The sequence below is a fragment of the Mytilus galloprovincialis genome, chromosome 1, assembly GCF_965363235.1.
Source record: "Mytilus galloprovincialis chromosome 1, xbMytGall1.hap1.1, whole genome shotgun sequence".
In the NCBI taxonomy this organism is placed as follows: Eukaryota; Metazoa; Mollusca; class Bivalvia; order Mytilida; family Mytilidae; genus Mytilus; species Mytilus galloprovincialis.
Window position 1 is genome coordinate 125,955 of NC_134838.1, and position 16,154 is coordinate 142,108.

At 33.7% G+C, this 16,154-nt stretch overlaps 1 protein-coding gene across 3 annotated transcripts in view; it reads right to left on the minus strand.

The window, feature by feature from the left end:
• LOC143062111 (MAM and LDL-receptor class A domain-containing protein 1-like) overlaps window positions 1–16,154 on the minus strand; it is a 161,927-nt gene that overhangs the window by 7,218 nt on the left and 138,555 nt on the right. For all 3 annotated transcript variants that reach the window (XM_076233933.1, XM_076233925.1, XM_076233938.1), the window contains 8 exons: window positions 13,056–13,175; window positions 12,559–12,659; window positions 9,647–9,779; window positions 8,078–8,256; window positions 7,226–7,304; window positions 6,596–6,721; window positions 4,383–4,483; window positions 3,018–3,150 (listed from right to left, as the gene is read on the minus strand). In XM_076233933.1, the coding sequence (XP_076090048.1) occupies window positions 3,018–3,150; window positions 4,383–4,483; window positions 6,596–6,721; window positions 7,226–7,304; window positions 8,078–8,256; window positions 9,647–9,779; window positions 12,559–12,659; window positions 13,056–13,175 (972 nt within the window). The remainder of the gene's footprint in view (window positions 1–3,017; window positions 3,151–4,382; window positions 4,484–6,595; window positions 6,722–7,225; window positions 7,305–8,077; window positions 8,257–9,646; window positions 9,780–12,558; window positions 12,660–13,055; window positions 13,176–16,154) is intronic.

Here is a 16,154-nt window from a genome sequence, read left to right on the forward strand (position 1 = left end):
AAGTGGAATAACAATATTCTGTATGGGGCTACAAATAGCAAGTGGATTAACAATATTCTGTTCAGGGGCTACAAAGAAGCAAGTGGATTAACAATATTCTGTTCAGGAGCTACAAAGAAGCAAGTGGATTAACAATATACTGTATGGGGGCTACAAAGAAGCAAGATGATTTACAATATACTGTTCAGGGGCTACAAAGAAGCAAGTGGATTAACAATATACTGTTCAGGGGCTACAAAGAAGCAAGTGGATTAACAATATTCTGTTCAAGGGCTACAAAGAAGCAAGTGGATTAACAATATACTGTTCAGGGGCTACAAAGAAGCAAGTGGATTAACAATATTCTGTTCAAGGGCTACAAAGAAGCAAGTAGATTAACCATATTCTGTATGGGGGCTACAAAGAAGCAAGTGGATTAACAATATACTGTTCAGGGGCTACAAAGAAGCAAGTGGATTAACAATATTCTGTATGGGGGCTACAAAGAAGCAAGAGGATTAACAGTATTCTGTTCAGGGGCTACAAAGAAGCAAGTGGATTAACAATATTCTGTATGGGGGCTACAAAGAAGCAAGAGGATTAACAATATTCTGTTCAGGGGCTACAAAGAAGCCAGTAGATTAACAATATTCTGTTCAGGGGCTACAAAGAGCAAGTGGAATAACAATATTCTGTACGGGGGCTATCAACAGCAAGTGAATTAACAATATTCTGTTCAGGGGCTACAAAGGGCAAGTGGATTAACAATATTCTGTATGGCGGCTACAAAGAAGCAAGTGGATTAACAATATTCTGTTCAGGGGCTACAAAGAAGCAAGTGGATTAACAATATTCTTTTCAGGGGTTACAAAGAAGCAAGTGGATTAACAATATTCTGTACGGGGGCTACAAAGAGCAAGTGAATTAACAATATTCTGTTCAGGGGCTACAAAGAAGCAAGTGGATTAACAATATTCTGTTCAGGGGCTACAAAGAAGCAAGTGGATTAACAATATTCTGTTCAGGGGCTACAAAGAAGCAAGTGGATTAACAATATTCTGTGCAGGGGCTACAAAGAGCAAGTGGATTAAGAATATTCTGTTCAAGGGCTACAAAGAAGCAAGTGGATTAACCATATTCTGTATGGGAGCTACTGTATAGGGGCTATCTATATGTGTACAAAACTTTATGATAGTTGTTCCTATGTATGAATGCACATAGATATAGAAAGATGTGGTATGAGTACCAATGAGACAACTCTCCAGTCAATTCACAATTATAAAAGTAAACCATTAAAGGTCAGGGTTCGGTCTTCAATTTAATCTGCTTACATACCTTAAATTGATAAATAGGTGTGAAAGGACAGAACACACATTAGATTGCTGCTGTACTTGACATCATTGCCTGGTATATTCGAGTATGAAGTCCTTTTCACAAATATTGTACGATCAAAAGAAAAATGAATAAAAAGATACTATTTGTCATTTCTGGGGCTTTAATAGCTTACTATGCTGGCTTTACTCGTTTTAGAAGGGCATACGGTGACCTTTAGTTGTTAATTTCTGTGTCGTTTGATTTCTTGTCTTCTTTTTTTATATATAAAAGATATGGATATATCATAATTTAATAACTCATGTTTCATGCTTAAAATAACTAACAATTTCCAACTTTTTAAATAACCTTACAGTAAAAAGTAGGTAAATGTTACAATGTTTGATAAGCTTGCTAAGGTATACTATCCCCCTTTAAGAGTAAACTAGTTTAACAGATAACCAATCTATCTGACTGCAGGACTTAACTTCTACAAACAGAGGGTAGTATACCTAACTTAATAATGACTTTACAGTTCAGCTAGCAAGCTAATCAAACATTGTAATCTTTATCTACACAGGGCTTTCCACTGAAGCCGGTAGCTGGCGGAAATCCGCCGTTTACGGTGACTTCAAGTGCCGGCTACTTCACTGACAAAAATATAAATTCAAAAAGAAAAAAATATCTTTTTCAAGTCGCGGTCACAATAAACAAGGATGAAATGTCAGTGTTTATCTGAGCTAAATATAGTTCACATGCATTCAGGTCACTGATTGGTTGTCTATTTAAAGTCAGAATGCATCTTTTCCTTTCAAAGATAACAAGAGAGACGTTCCGGTGGTCATTAACGCGTTGGCGTTTTCTTTTAGCTTTTAAAACGTGAAGACAATCAGATAGGATGACAATCTTATGTTATGGAATAATTTCAGTCAAATTAAAGAAAGTGTAGTAGATCATATTGTTCAGAATCTGGAAAACAGTATCTTTTGAAGTTCATTTTTTCAAAACCCATGTGGTGTTCAGAGAATCAAGATCAAAAACGAAGGTAGAATATTGTCGACTCGACCTCAAATAAATAACATTTCCAAATTTTTTATTGAACAGTTTACATAAAAAAGAGAAAATCAGAGGATATATCAATTTTCTGTCAATGCTTGAGAAATAATTGTATGATTTAAATAAGTGTAACAGTCTTTAGAGAAAAAATGGGGGGGTCATTTGTTTACAAATGCACGTAGCTATGCAAAATAAATTGATCAAGATTTCTAACAAACCGAATTATTATATAAATAAAACTCCTTTAAAAGTAAATGAATTTTAAGCATAAGGTACTAAAAATAAAAAACTATCACATAAAAAAGAAAATGAAATTTCTTTTAATTTTTTTTTCTTTCTTTAATTTCATACATAAAAAAATGGTCATTTGAAAGATGAAATTAGGTGCCAGGAGATAGTGAGAATGCATGATTTTGCTTTATTTATGCCAGAGCTTCTGGGGGCCCAGACCCCCTGCCGTAAGGTACCAAGCTTATAGCTTTGCCGAACGCATATTTCAGCAGCCTATAATTTTAAGTGAGCCTTCTACTTCAATTTTAAGGGAAAGACCTGTCTACACACTCAATGCATTTTGCTGTAATATTTAATAAGACCAGGATGAGGACCCAGAAATCTCTGCATCCATATAACATTTGTTTTAATTTTCAATAAAGAGAGATAACGAATCGTACCAGGTAAGTTAGTATCTTGAGTTGAGAGAACAGCTGTATCTCCATTAACTCTTGGGGTGGACGTCTCTATGTACATGTAGTAATCTCCTGTGGCTGCACTGCTTGGTCCTGTTGAACTACTTGGGGTGGATTTCTACAAATTATTAAAGTCCGTAACATCAGTTACAAAAAATACATGATACATCATATGTGTTGAATTATCTGTATGTAGCTCTCCAGAACAGTCACAATTTTTTAACTAGCACTTTTGTTCATTCTTTAAAATCCTATTAAGAAATTCAAATATTTTAAAATCTATAAAATTGAGAATAAAAATTCATAAACGTGGAACCCAGTGTCTCGCTTACTTTTGCTGTTAATCGCAGGCTCAACATAAATGACAAAAAAATAATAAAATTATTCCTCTCAATACTATCTTTTGAAGTCCAAGTTTGGTAAAAATCCAGGACAGTTTATGAATCTAATAAATGTTTTAAAAACTTTTAACTGCAGACTGTACAAAATTTGAACCAAATTTCCTTCTAGATACTAGCTTTTGATCATAAACAAGCCTTTGTCCAAGTTTGGTACAAATCCAGGATAGTTTAAGAAAGTTATTCAAAAAAAATTTCAAAACTTTTACCACAGAGTGAATGATATATTAACTAAATCCTAAGTCTGTTAATAAGTAAATAAGGAATTGTTTTTTTTACAAATTATCTCTCTGGATACTATCTTATGATCATAAACAAGCTTCTGTTTCAGTTACGAAGAAATCCAGGTTAGTTTAAGAAAGTTATTAAAATTTCAAAAACTTTAACCACAGAGTGAACATTTGAGGACACTGCTCCACCGATGATGCCGACAGAATGTGTGATCATTATGTCTGACTTTTTTAATAAAAGTCAAAGGCTTGACAAAAATGGGAATGATGTGTCAAAGAGAAAAGAATCTGACTAAAGCGCAGATAACAGCTTAAGGCAACCAATAGGTCTCCAATAAATTTTTAAAAGGAGACTGAGCAGGGCTTCCAAAAAATAATTGAGCCAGCCAACCATTTTATGTCTCATCACGATTTTAATCCCTTAAGGTTTAGTAACAAAGGCAATTATGTGACCATAGTAACCAGTTGGCCATCATATAAGAATATTGAACTTTACTTTGATAAACTTTTAAATTGACAGGGCATCTTTCTTAGTCTAGATCTGCAACATTAGCGTACTTAAATCTGCCTTAGACTCTTTATTTGTGCAAAACAATATTGTCAAAAGTTTTACTTTCGTTTCTAAAAAGCACATTTCCCTATTACATACATAATTTCTTCAAGAACAAGATAACAGTATCAATGATAATTTAAGCTTTTTTGTAGAATTAGGAAGAGCTTACAGTACGCCGTGTCCAATCAAATTGATCATTAGTTGTATCCTTGAAAATACATGTTGCACCAACTGTCTCAAATCCACAGCTGTAGGAATTACCAGGTACATCTGTAAAACACAAGATCTTTTTAAGGAATTGTCCATATCTCATACTCCCCAAAAATATAAAGAACTTCTGTACCCAAAACAAGTGGGAAGAAAATATTTGTTGGAACAACATCCTAATGACCAATAGACAAATGATTTGAAAGACTTTGGTTTTGAAACATTTAAATACATAACTAAGAAATAAATGTTGGTCTGTATTTTCTTTTTAATAACTCAATTCTCAAACAGTTACAGACTGAGTGGTTATTCACCTGAAATAGCTAACAAAATGTATTACTATTCATTTGTTTATGCCACTGGTAATAAGAAAATGAAAAATGAATATCTATTAGCATTTCTTTGTTTTTTAACAAGTGCTTGTTTGTATTATTTATCTTCCTACTTTTGGGTATTTACAGACAAGAGTGCACACGCTGAAATGTCTCGCCTTCTATACTAATCATTGATATTATGTTGATAGTCCTAAGTATAAAGCTAAGCTTTAATACAACTGTCACATAAACTTAACATTAACCAAGATAACTAAACAAAGACCAATGAACCTTGAAAATGAGGTCAAGGTCAGATGAACCATGCCAGGCAGACATGTACAGCTAACAATGCTTCTATACAACATATATAGTTGACCTATTACTTATAGTTTAAGAAAAATAGACCAAAACACAAGAACTTAACACTGTGCAATGAACTGTGAAAATGAGGTCACGGTCAAATAAAATCTCCGCGACTGACATAAAGATCATAAAATATTTCCATACACCAAATATAGATGACCTATGGCATATAGTATTAGATAAAAAGACCAAAACTCAAAACTTAACTTTGACCACTGAACCATGAAAATGAGGTCAAGGTCACATGACATCTGCCCGCTAGATAGGTACACCTTACAATCATGCCATACAACAAATATAGTAGACCTATTGCATATAGTACGAGAAAAACAGACCAAAACACAAAAATTTAACTATAACCACTGAACCATGAAAATGAGGTCAAGGTCAGATGACACCTACCAGTTGGACATGTACACCTTACAGTCCTTCCATACACCAAATATACTAGCCCTATTGCTTGTAGTATCTGAGACCAAAACTTAACCTTGTTCACTGATCCATGAAATGAGGTCGAGGTCAAGTGAAAACTGTCTGACAGACATGAGGACCTTTCAAGGTACGCACATATCAAATATAGTTATCCTATTACTTATAATAAGAGAGAATTCAACATTACAAAAAATCTCAACTTTTTTTTCAAGTGGTCACTGAACCATGAAAATGAGGTCAAGGACATTGGACATGTGACTGACGGAAACTTCGTAACATGAGGCATCTATATACAAAGTATGAAGCATCCAGGTCTTCCACCTTCTAAAATATAAAGCTTTTAAGAAGTTAGCTAACACCGCCGCCGCCGCCGCCGCCGCCGGATCACTATCCCTATGTCGAGCTTTCTGCAACAAAAGTTGCAGGCTCGACAATAATCATATGCTCCTCATATTCATATTTGTTGGTAAATGTACGCTCCTTTATGATGTTAAATGAAAAATACTGAAGAGAATGAAAAACAGGAACAGATTATATGCTGCCATGTTGTTGGAAGTTTTCAGGACACAATCGTACAAAATCAAACCTTCTACCATTATTGATCCATTTGAAAGTAAATTACAAAGTAATAATTGAGGTTTGTGCAATCAAAATTTTACTCCTCAATGACTTCAAACTTTGTACTTTATTTGGCCTTTTTAACTTTTTGATTTGATTGTTACTGATGAATCTTTTGTAGAGAAAGGCAGTCATGTGTACTATAATCCTGGTATCTATGATGAGTTCATTGTGGTATAATTGCAAATGATACAACTCTACACAAGACACCAGATGACAGACACTAACAGCTATAAGTCACACCTTTCAACCATGAGCAAAGCCTTACCGCATAGTTAGCTATAAAAGGCCCTAAAATCACTAATGTAAAATGATTAAAACCAGAAAACTAACAGCCTAATTATTGTACAAAAAAAAAAATGAAAGAAAAACAAATCCGGCACATACAAACAGAATGTAAAGGGGAGGGAACATATTAGTAGGATCCCCCCCTAATTTTGATACTAACCTTGAACATCACAGTTATCTCCTGACCAGCCAGTCATACAATTACAATAATAACCAGCAGCATCTTCACTACAGCTACCACCATTGTTACAAGGGTTTGCAGAACAGGCAGAAGGTCCAGAGGCACCTGAAATAATCAAAGTGCTGACATACTGTTTGATAGCAATGGTTCAAATATCAAAGTGCTGTCATACTGTTTGATAAAATTTGTTCAAATATCAAAATGCATAAGAATGTACTCGGGTCAGATTTTTGAATTTTTGTCAGATGTTCTGACTTCCTTGGTTTTTTCCTACAATACACTGTAAAATAGTTTGCCCCTTAACTCCCACTTTTCTTTTCATAGGAGACTTCAATAGCTAATAAAGTGGGCATTACCAAAATTTAAGCAGATTCTAGTACTGTTCGAGAAAATTATTCAACAATCCAATTGATGAAATGCTGCTTGCTTCACATTTGTCAAAGAATCTAAATGGTGAATTGTGTCTGTTTATCTATTATAATCTAAATCATACATAACGAAGATAACATGTTCCTCTCTATATATCATAGTTGTCTATATTAGCTTGATACTTACATTGTCCCAAACTAAGTTTAACTAAATCAAGGGCTACATCAACCTGATACTTACATTGTCCCAAACTAAGTTTAAGTGAATCGAGGGCTATATCCCCTCTATATGATGACCCTCTGATTGCCTCAAAGAAAATCTAAAAATAGAAATTCCTGAATGTCATTTGAAGGTTAATATATTCAAAAATAGATCTTTTATCACAATTGTCTCTTTTTTCTATATGTAACAATCCTTTCAACTATCACAGCTTTGAGTTTTTAAGATTTATCACTGTAAATTCAGAAACTATTGTTTTAATTCATTTGTCATTCTGTATTTTTCAAAATGAACTAAAATGAAAAATAGATTATAGTTAGTGGAGGAAAATCTTTGTAATATATATGTAATGAGTATGTCATTCAGTTGTATTATTTTCATATATAAAAACTGCATATTAATTACTAAATTTTGTTATATGTATTACTGGATTTATTACACCTGACTGGGTGGAGTTAAACCGATTCGCTCACAATAAACCAGTCCATCTAAAGATAGATGTTCTAGGATAAACACATCAATGAAGTGTCCAGTCATTCTTTTGTAAATTCCTTTGATGACACTGATAGGTGATTAGAAATCAGTAATAATTATACATGTAACAGCAATCATCCTTATCACATACATCTTCAAATAGATGTCCTTGTGCAAATTAAAACATAAGCTCCGCCCGATCAGTTAAAATAACATTGGAAATGTTCTGTTATTTTTTTGTGTTTCAATTAACTTATTGATCTTGCCAGTTTTTTAGGTTAATACAAGAGGGAAATACCAAAAAATGTTTTCCTTGCTCACTTGTTCCAAAAGAATGCTATTGTTAAACTCCCCCTAAAAAATGTCATTTTACATAAGTACAATGAAAAAAAGTTATACCACTGGATCTGTAAAGCTGGGAGGTAATTCCACTTGATGGAAGACCCATTGATTTCCTTGGTCATTAGACTCGGACCACACCGAAGAAGAAGAAGAATCACGGTTACCAAACTTGACCTCCATAGTACCAGGATTACCATACATATGGAGGTAAAACTGCAAGCAATAGCTACTTGTACCTGCAGTAAATATAATATTGTGTCAATTTTTAGGAAATGAGTTGAAAGTATTTAAAGTTATATTTCGCCAATTACATGTTAAACATTTTCTTGTGTTTTTTTTTTTTTGTATAAAATGTGAGGTCTCTTTTAACTCTCTACAAAAAGCTTAAAATGACTTGTAGTTCATCAGGTCTGACTTTGACTGTGCAAGTGTGACCTGTAGTTCAGGTTTTTGTACATAAATTAGGCCATTAGTTTTCTTGTTTTGAATTGTTTTAGGCCTTTTATAGAGGACTATGAGGTACGGGCTTTGCTCATTATTGAAGATCGTACAGTGATCTCTAATTGTTAATTTCTGTGTCATTTGGTCTCTTGTTGAGAGTTGCCTCATTGGCAATCATACCACATTTTTTTATTAACAATTAAATATCATTTGACTGATCACAAGTTTTAAAAGTATATATATAAAGTATATATACAGTCTGATACTCTAAAGTGTGATGGTCACGCTAAAGTGCATGGTCTACGCTAAAGTATGATGGTGTCTCACACTAAAGTGCGATGGTTGTTTGTTCGCTAAAGTACAATGGTATACAACGCTAAAGTGCGATGGACCAAAAGGGAAAGATTCGAGGGATTAAAACATTGAGGTTAAAAAATAGTATTTTTGCAAAAGCTAATATGCTAACGTATAACATATGAGCTGTGCTCATAGAATAATTACGGTAAACCAACTTATTTTCTCGAGCAATTTATTATCACGACTTTCATCAGTAGAAAACAATGCAAATATAAATTGTTGCAACAAAGTTAAACAAAGATTGTTCCTTATTGATCTACCTAAAAAAAATTTGAAAATCACAAAATTAAATCACAACCCAACAAGAATGTGTCCATAGTACACGGATGCCCCACTCCCACTATCATTTTCTATGTTCAGTGGACCGTGAAATTGGGGTCAAAACTTTAATTTGGAATTAAAATTAGAAAGATCATATCATAGGGAACATGTGTACTAAGTTTCAAGTTGACGTAACTTTAACTTCATCAAAAACTACCTTGACCAAAAACTTTAACCTGAACTTTGCACTATTATTTTCTATGTTCAGTGGACCATGAAATTGGGGTCAAAACTATAATTTATTATCAAAATTAGAAAGATTATATCATGGGGAACATGTGTATTAAGTTTCAAGTTGATGCGACTTCAGCTTCATCAAAAACTACCTCGACCAAAAACTTTAACTGGACGGACAGACAGACGGACGAACGGAGGCACAGACCAGAAAACATAATGCCCCTCTACTATCCTAGGTGGGGCATAAAAAGTAGAAGAGCTTAATGTGAAATAAAGTATCTGCGAAAATAATTTGGTTTACAGTATTCAAGTTTTAATGTTAAATTTTACCTGCAAGCAAAGTATTAACAGTGGACAAAACAGCTGTGTCCCCCTGACCACGTGGAGATGAGACTTCAGTGTAGACATACTTTGTGCCTTCATATGCACTAGAAGGGCCTGTACCACTACTAGGGGTTGGTCCCTTGATAAAAAACAAAAAGATATGAAAATTCAAATGTGAAAACTATACAAGAACTAAAAGATACTGTAAATTCAGAAATTAAGGTTGTGCATTTATTATTGCGAATTTATCATTTTTGACTAAAATGCAATTTTAATTTTTCGATATTGAGAAAAATCCTGTTTATAAAAAAAGATGTGGCACAATTGCCAATGAGATAACTCTCCACAAAAAAATTTGAAAACATGAGTTTAAATTATTGCGATTATAACACTGTCTCATTTTTCACATTAATAAAACCATTGCAATAATTTCTGAACTTACAGTACTATAATCTCATTCTTAAATCATATCTTTGAATAAACATCAGTAAATCATCTAATACACAAAAGGGGCCTCAGTGGCCAAAAGGTCTAAGTACTAAGTTACTACTGTAATCACTAGCCAGTCAACACTGAGGTTGTGAGTTCAAACCTGCTCGATGAAGGTGCACTCTACTCTTAATCTTAATTGACTAGGAACATCAGATTTCCTATTAAAGATCATGGTTTTCTCTGGGCACTCTGGCTTCCTCCACCAATAAAAACTGGACGCCACGAAATGGCCCAAAAGTGGTGCTTAAAAGTGGCGTTACAACATAAACTAGAGGCTCTAAAGAGCCTGTGTCGCTCACCTTGGTCTATGTGACTATTAAACAAAGGAAGCAGATGGATTCATGACAAAATTGTATTTTGGTGATGGTGATGTGTTTGTACATCTTACTTTACTGAACATCGTTGCTGCTTACAATTATCTCTATCTATAATGAACTTGGCCCAGTAGTTTCAGTGGAAAATGTTAGTAAAAATTTACAAATTTTATAAAAATTGTTGAAAATTGACTATAAAGGACAATAACTCCTTAGGGGGTCAATTGACCATTTCGGTCATGTTGACTTATTTGTAAATCTTACTTTGCTGAACATTATTGCTGTTTACAGTTTATCTCTATCTATAATAATATTCAAGACAATAACCAAAAACAGCAAAATTTCCTTAAAATTACCAATTCAGGGGCAGTAACCCAACAACGGGTTGTCCGATTCATCTGAAAATTTTGAGGCAGATAGATCTTGACCTGATAAACAATTTAACCCATGTCAGATTTGCTCTAAACGCTTTGGTTTTTGAGTTATAAGCCAAAAACTGCATTTTACCCCTATGTTCTATTTTTAGCCATGGCGGCCATCTTGGTTGGATGGCCGGGTCATCGGACATATTTTTTAAACTAGATACCCCAAAGATGATTGTGGATAAGTTTCGATTAATTTGGCCCAGTAGTTTCAGAGGAGAAGATTTTTGTAAAAGATTACTAAGATTTACGAAAAATGGTTAAAAATTGACTATAAAGGGCAATAACTCCTAAAGGAGTCAACTGACCATTTCGGTCATGTTGACCTATTTGTAAATCTTACTTTGTTGAACATTATTGCTGTTTACAGTTTATCTCTATCTATAATAATATACAAGATAATAACCAAAAACAGCAAAATTTCCTTAAAATTACCAATTCAGGGGCAGCAACCCAACAACGGGTTGTCGGATTCATCTGAAAATTTCAGGGCAGATACATCTTGACCTGATAAACAATTTTACTACTGTCAGATTTGGTCTTAATGCTTTGGTTTTTAAGTTATAAGACAAAAACTGCATTTTACCCCTATGTTCTATTTTTAGCCGTGGCGGCCATCTTGGTTGGTTGGCCGGGTCACCGGACACATTTTTAAAACTAGATACCCCTAAGATAATTGTGGCCAAGTTTGGATTAATTTGGCCCAGTAGTTTCAGAGGAGAAGATTTTTGTAAAAGATTACTAAGATTTACGAAAAATGGTTAAAAATTGACTATAAAGGTCAATAACTCCTAAAGGGGTCAACTGACCATTTTGGTCACGTTGACTTATTTGTAAATCTTACTTTGTTGAACATTATTGCTGTTTACAGTTTATCTCTATCTATAATAATATTCAAGATAATAACCAAAAACAGCAAAAATTCCCTAAAATTACCAATTCAGGGGCAGTAATCCAACAACGGGTTGTCAGATTCATCTGAAAATTTCAGGGCAGATACATCTTGACCTGATGAACAATTTTACTACTGTCAGATTTGCTCTAAATGCTTTGGTTTTTGAGTTATAAGCCAAAAACTGCATTTTACCCCTATGTTCTATTTTTAGCCATGGCGGCCATCTTGGTTGGTTGGCCGGGTCACGCCACACATTTTTTAAACTAGATACCCCAATGATGATTGTGGCCAAGTTTACTTTAATTTGGCCCAGTAGTTTCAGAGGAGAAGATTTTTGTAAAAGTTAACGACGACGGACGACAACGCCGGACGCCAGACGCCGGACGCCAAGTGATGAGAAAAGCTCACTTGGCCCTTCGGGCCAGGTGAGCTAAAAATCAAAATCAAATCTAATACACAAATCTTCAGTGAGTTAGAACGGTTCACCTGAGGTCTATCCTTGTAATTTACAATCTGTTCTTAATGTAAGGTAATAACACTGGGATAAGGAAAATGTACTGGAAAGTGATTAAATTTGAAAGTTATATAAATCCCTCCTGTTAAATATATACATGCCTCTCACTTTAAATATTAAAATTTAACTGTTGGGAGTGGAGTAATAACTTAATACACTTGTTGCAGTGATTGAATCTATATTTATCACTTTCATTAATAAATGATAAAAAATAAATCATATCATTGTTTGTTTTATCTAATAGCTAATGCCCCTTTAAGTCCTTCACATGAGCAACTTACAGATCTATAAGTCCATTGAAAATCATCATCATCAACATTTTCAAACACACAATTATTTTCTGTTTTAAAGTCACAGGTAAATTCTGATACTGTTTTGCCATCTGCAAAAAAAAAAAATCAAAGCACTGTGAGCCCTTTGGGACAGATAATAGAATATGAAAGTAATTGTGATTGACAACAGAACATCATCAGAAGTTTATCATATATCTAAACTATCAAAAATATAATGATGCACACAAGCAAAAACTTAATCTTAAAAACACAATATACATTCATGTATGTTAACAAAATTCTCAGTGCAACATTTTAGTTTTGCAAATTCTATACAGTCAAAATATCCCAATCTACAAAAATCTAAAAAAAAAAAAATGTATTTTCAGTTGAGAATTGATGAATGATGAAGACTGTTGGTTGATTTTTGTGGGTCTTTTCTTCTTGAGATAGCCTGTCTATTCAACAAATATCCCACATTGACTTCTAGTCCATCTCTGACTTACCAACTTGGTCACAGTTTTGTCCCAAAAATCCACCCAGACAGGAACAGGTATAACCAATGGCTGTTGTTGTGTCTGAACAGGATGCACCATTTAGGCAAGGACTGTTGTCACATGGACTCACTGAAAAGAAAACATATTTATAGATAACCAACATATATATATTAATAAACAAGAATGTGTCCATAGTACACAGATGCCCAAATCACACTATCATTTTCTATGTTCAGTGGACTGTGAAATTGGGGTTAAAAATTTGGCACTTAAATGAGAAAGATCATATTATAGGGAACATGTTAATTGAACTTTAACTTCATCAAAAAAAGTACCTTGACCAAAATATTTAACCTGAAGCAGAACAGACAGAGGAACAGACAGATGAACAGGCAGAGGAACAGATGGACGAACAGACCAACAGACCAGAAAACATAATGCCCCTCTTCTATCATGGTTAGGCATAAAAACTTTATAACACTCACCAGTAAGTGGTATTTAAAGGATGTTCCCTAATCTGGTATTTTTTACTTAATGTCAGATATTAAAAATTCTCTATTTTTTTTCCACATAGTGCCTATAAAATTTACCCTTACATAATATTATAACTTTATATATCTTTTTTGCACCCATTACATTTGATGACATTTTGACATTTGATGACATAAATTAAATTGCTCGATGCACAGGTAAAAGAGTTTTTAACAGTGAAAATGAAGGGTCCGGAAACGGTCATATATGCCAGACATGACCGATTTGGAAACTCAAAAGTCCTAAATCATTTATTGGGATTTAGGTCAAAATTTTATTTTTCAACAGAAATAATTTCGGTCATTTCGTTGAGATTGAGTTTCAAATCGCCATTTTAAACATATTTTTGTTTTGTTATCGATTTTATGTAATTAAACTGCCACTCCAGTAAAGTGTTATAATCCTGAGGGCCCTCCTAATAGCTATATTAATGCCTCGGGGAGCTATTGGCTAATGATCGCTAATCTCTTTACCTGTGTTTTTAATTCACACCTGGCTATTAATCACAATCTCCGAACTAATATTATAAAGAAATTAAAATTCAATACCAACTGTCTTCATTATTTAATTACTTTTCAGCTAAGACAATTGTCAATTATGATTTAAAATTAAATTAAAACTTGATTTAATTTACGTAGAAAAAAGATTTTTTTCACTACTAACACATGTGCTTTGTTTACTATGATAAGCATGCCTAAAATTCTCTTCCGCAGATTTGACACTAAATCGTAAATTTAAAATGATTTCTTGCTAAATAAAGCAAGTGCAACTATTTTCATTAATATTCTTACACTATTAAAGGTAAAATATTAAAAAAAAACGATGTTTTCCTGTGAATTTGATAAACAAAACTAATCCCGGGAATAAGTCCGGAATTGTTTGTTTTAGTATTGTCGCATTATTACATCCGGTTTGAATTTCAACTTCAGAATTTAAAAAAAACGTAAGCGATGACTGAGAAAATTACGATTTTGAGTCATTAAAATCATTTTATTCTTAAACTGTTGCCTTCCCTTAATTGCTCTTGATCGATTTCAGGAAAATGGTAGGATAAATCATGAAGTAAACGCGATGCAACAGTTAAACAAGTTCGTTGATGCTAGGAGTAGGAGCATACTCATGCAGTAATGAGATTTTGACAATCTGTTTTTGAAAAGGGGCACCAACTTTTAAGTTATATGAAAATGACCGAAATAAGGTGAAAAAATTTCACTGAAAATCTCTCATCAAATGTCAAAATGTCATCAAATGTAATGGGTACTAAAAAAGATTATATTGGACAAACAGGAAACACTTTACGGAAAAGATTTACTGTTCACCGTCAACAAATCTGACATAAAGAAATTAGGATGATTAACGTAAGTGAACACCTGGATTTATGCGCTAGCAACAAATCACCCAAATACTATGTTTTCCCATTTTACCAATGTGATGACCAATTTACCGAAGAAATGAGAACTAATAAAGAAAATATGTTTATATACAAAAGTACAAACCAAGCCTAAACAGATAAGACGTTACTTTTGAAAGGGTTACGTCCCTTTAATGTATTGTTACAGACTTATTATTGTGACGTTACGTTACAGTTAGTTACATTCATCCATGATTATCACAAAGATGTAAAACCGGTTGGAGAAAATTAGAGAATTAAAGGACTTTAAGAGCATTTTGAAATTTAATTTTATTTATATTTCTACTAGTGTGGACACAGAATTCAATGTTTAGTATATATATATAAATATATAAATTAACATTAACCCTGCCCCATTTCTGCACCTGTCTCAAGTCAGAAGCCTATGGTCTTTATTAATCTTGTATGCTAATTAATTTTAGTTTCTTGTGTATATTTTGGAGTTGAGTATGATGTCCATTATCACTGAACTAGTATACATATTTGTTTAGGGGCCAGCTGAAGCAGGACTCGGGATGCGGGCATTTCTCACTGCGTTGAAGAACTATTAGTGGCCTTCAGCTGTTGTCTGCTCTTTGAAATATTCCCCATTTCCATTCTTAATTTTATATAAAAACTTAATGCTCACCATAAAGTGGTTTATTTTCCCGTGGTTTAAATTCTACTATTTAAAGGATATTCCCTACTCTGTTAGGGTTAGGGTTACTTTATGTCACATATTCTAAATTCACTACTTTTATCAAAGTAGTGCCAATAAAATTTACCCTTTCTCTTTTTTTCATAATATACTGTACTCCAGGTTCCAGGAGATGTGCCTTGATTGGCAGGTTATTTACAGAAACAGATCCCATGTGTGGTATAGTAAAACATGATATAGCAATTATCAACATACCACCAGCACACGCTCCAGGCATTAGTTTTATATCATCTATAGCAATATCTCCCTAACCCTAACCCTAACACTAACCACAATAATTAACATACCACCAGCACACGCTCCAGGTATTAGTTGTATATCATCTATAGCAATATCTCCCTAACCCTAACCCTAACCACAATAATTAACATACCACCAGCACACACTCCAGGCATTAGTTTTATATCATCTATAGCAATATCTCCCTAACCCTAACCCTAACCACAATAATTAACATACCACCAGCACA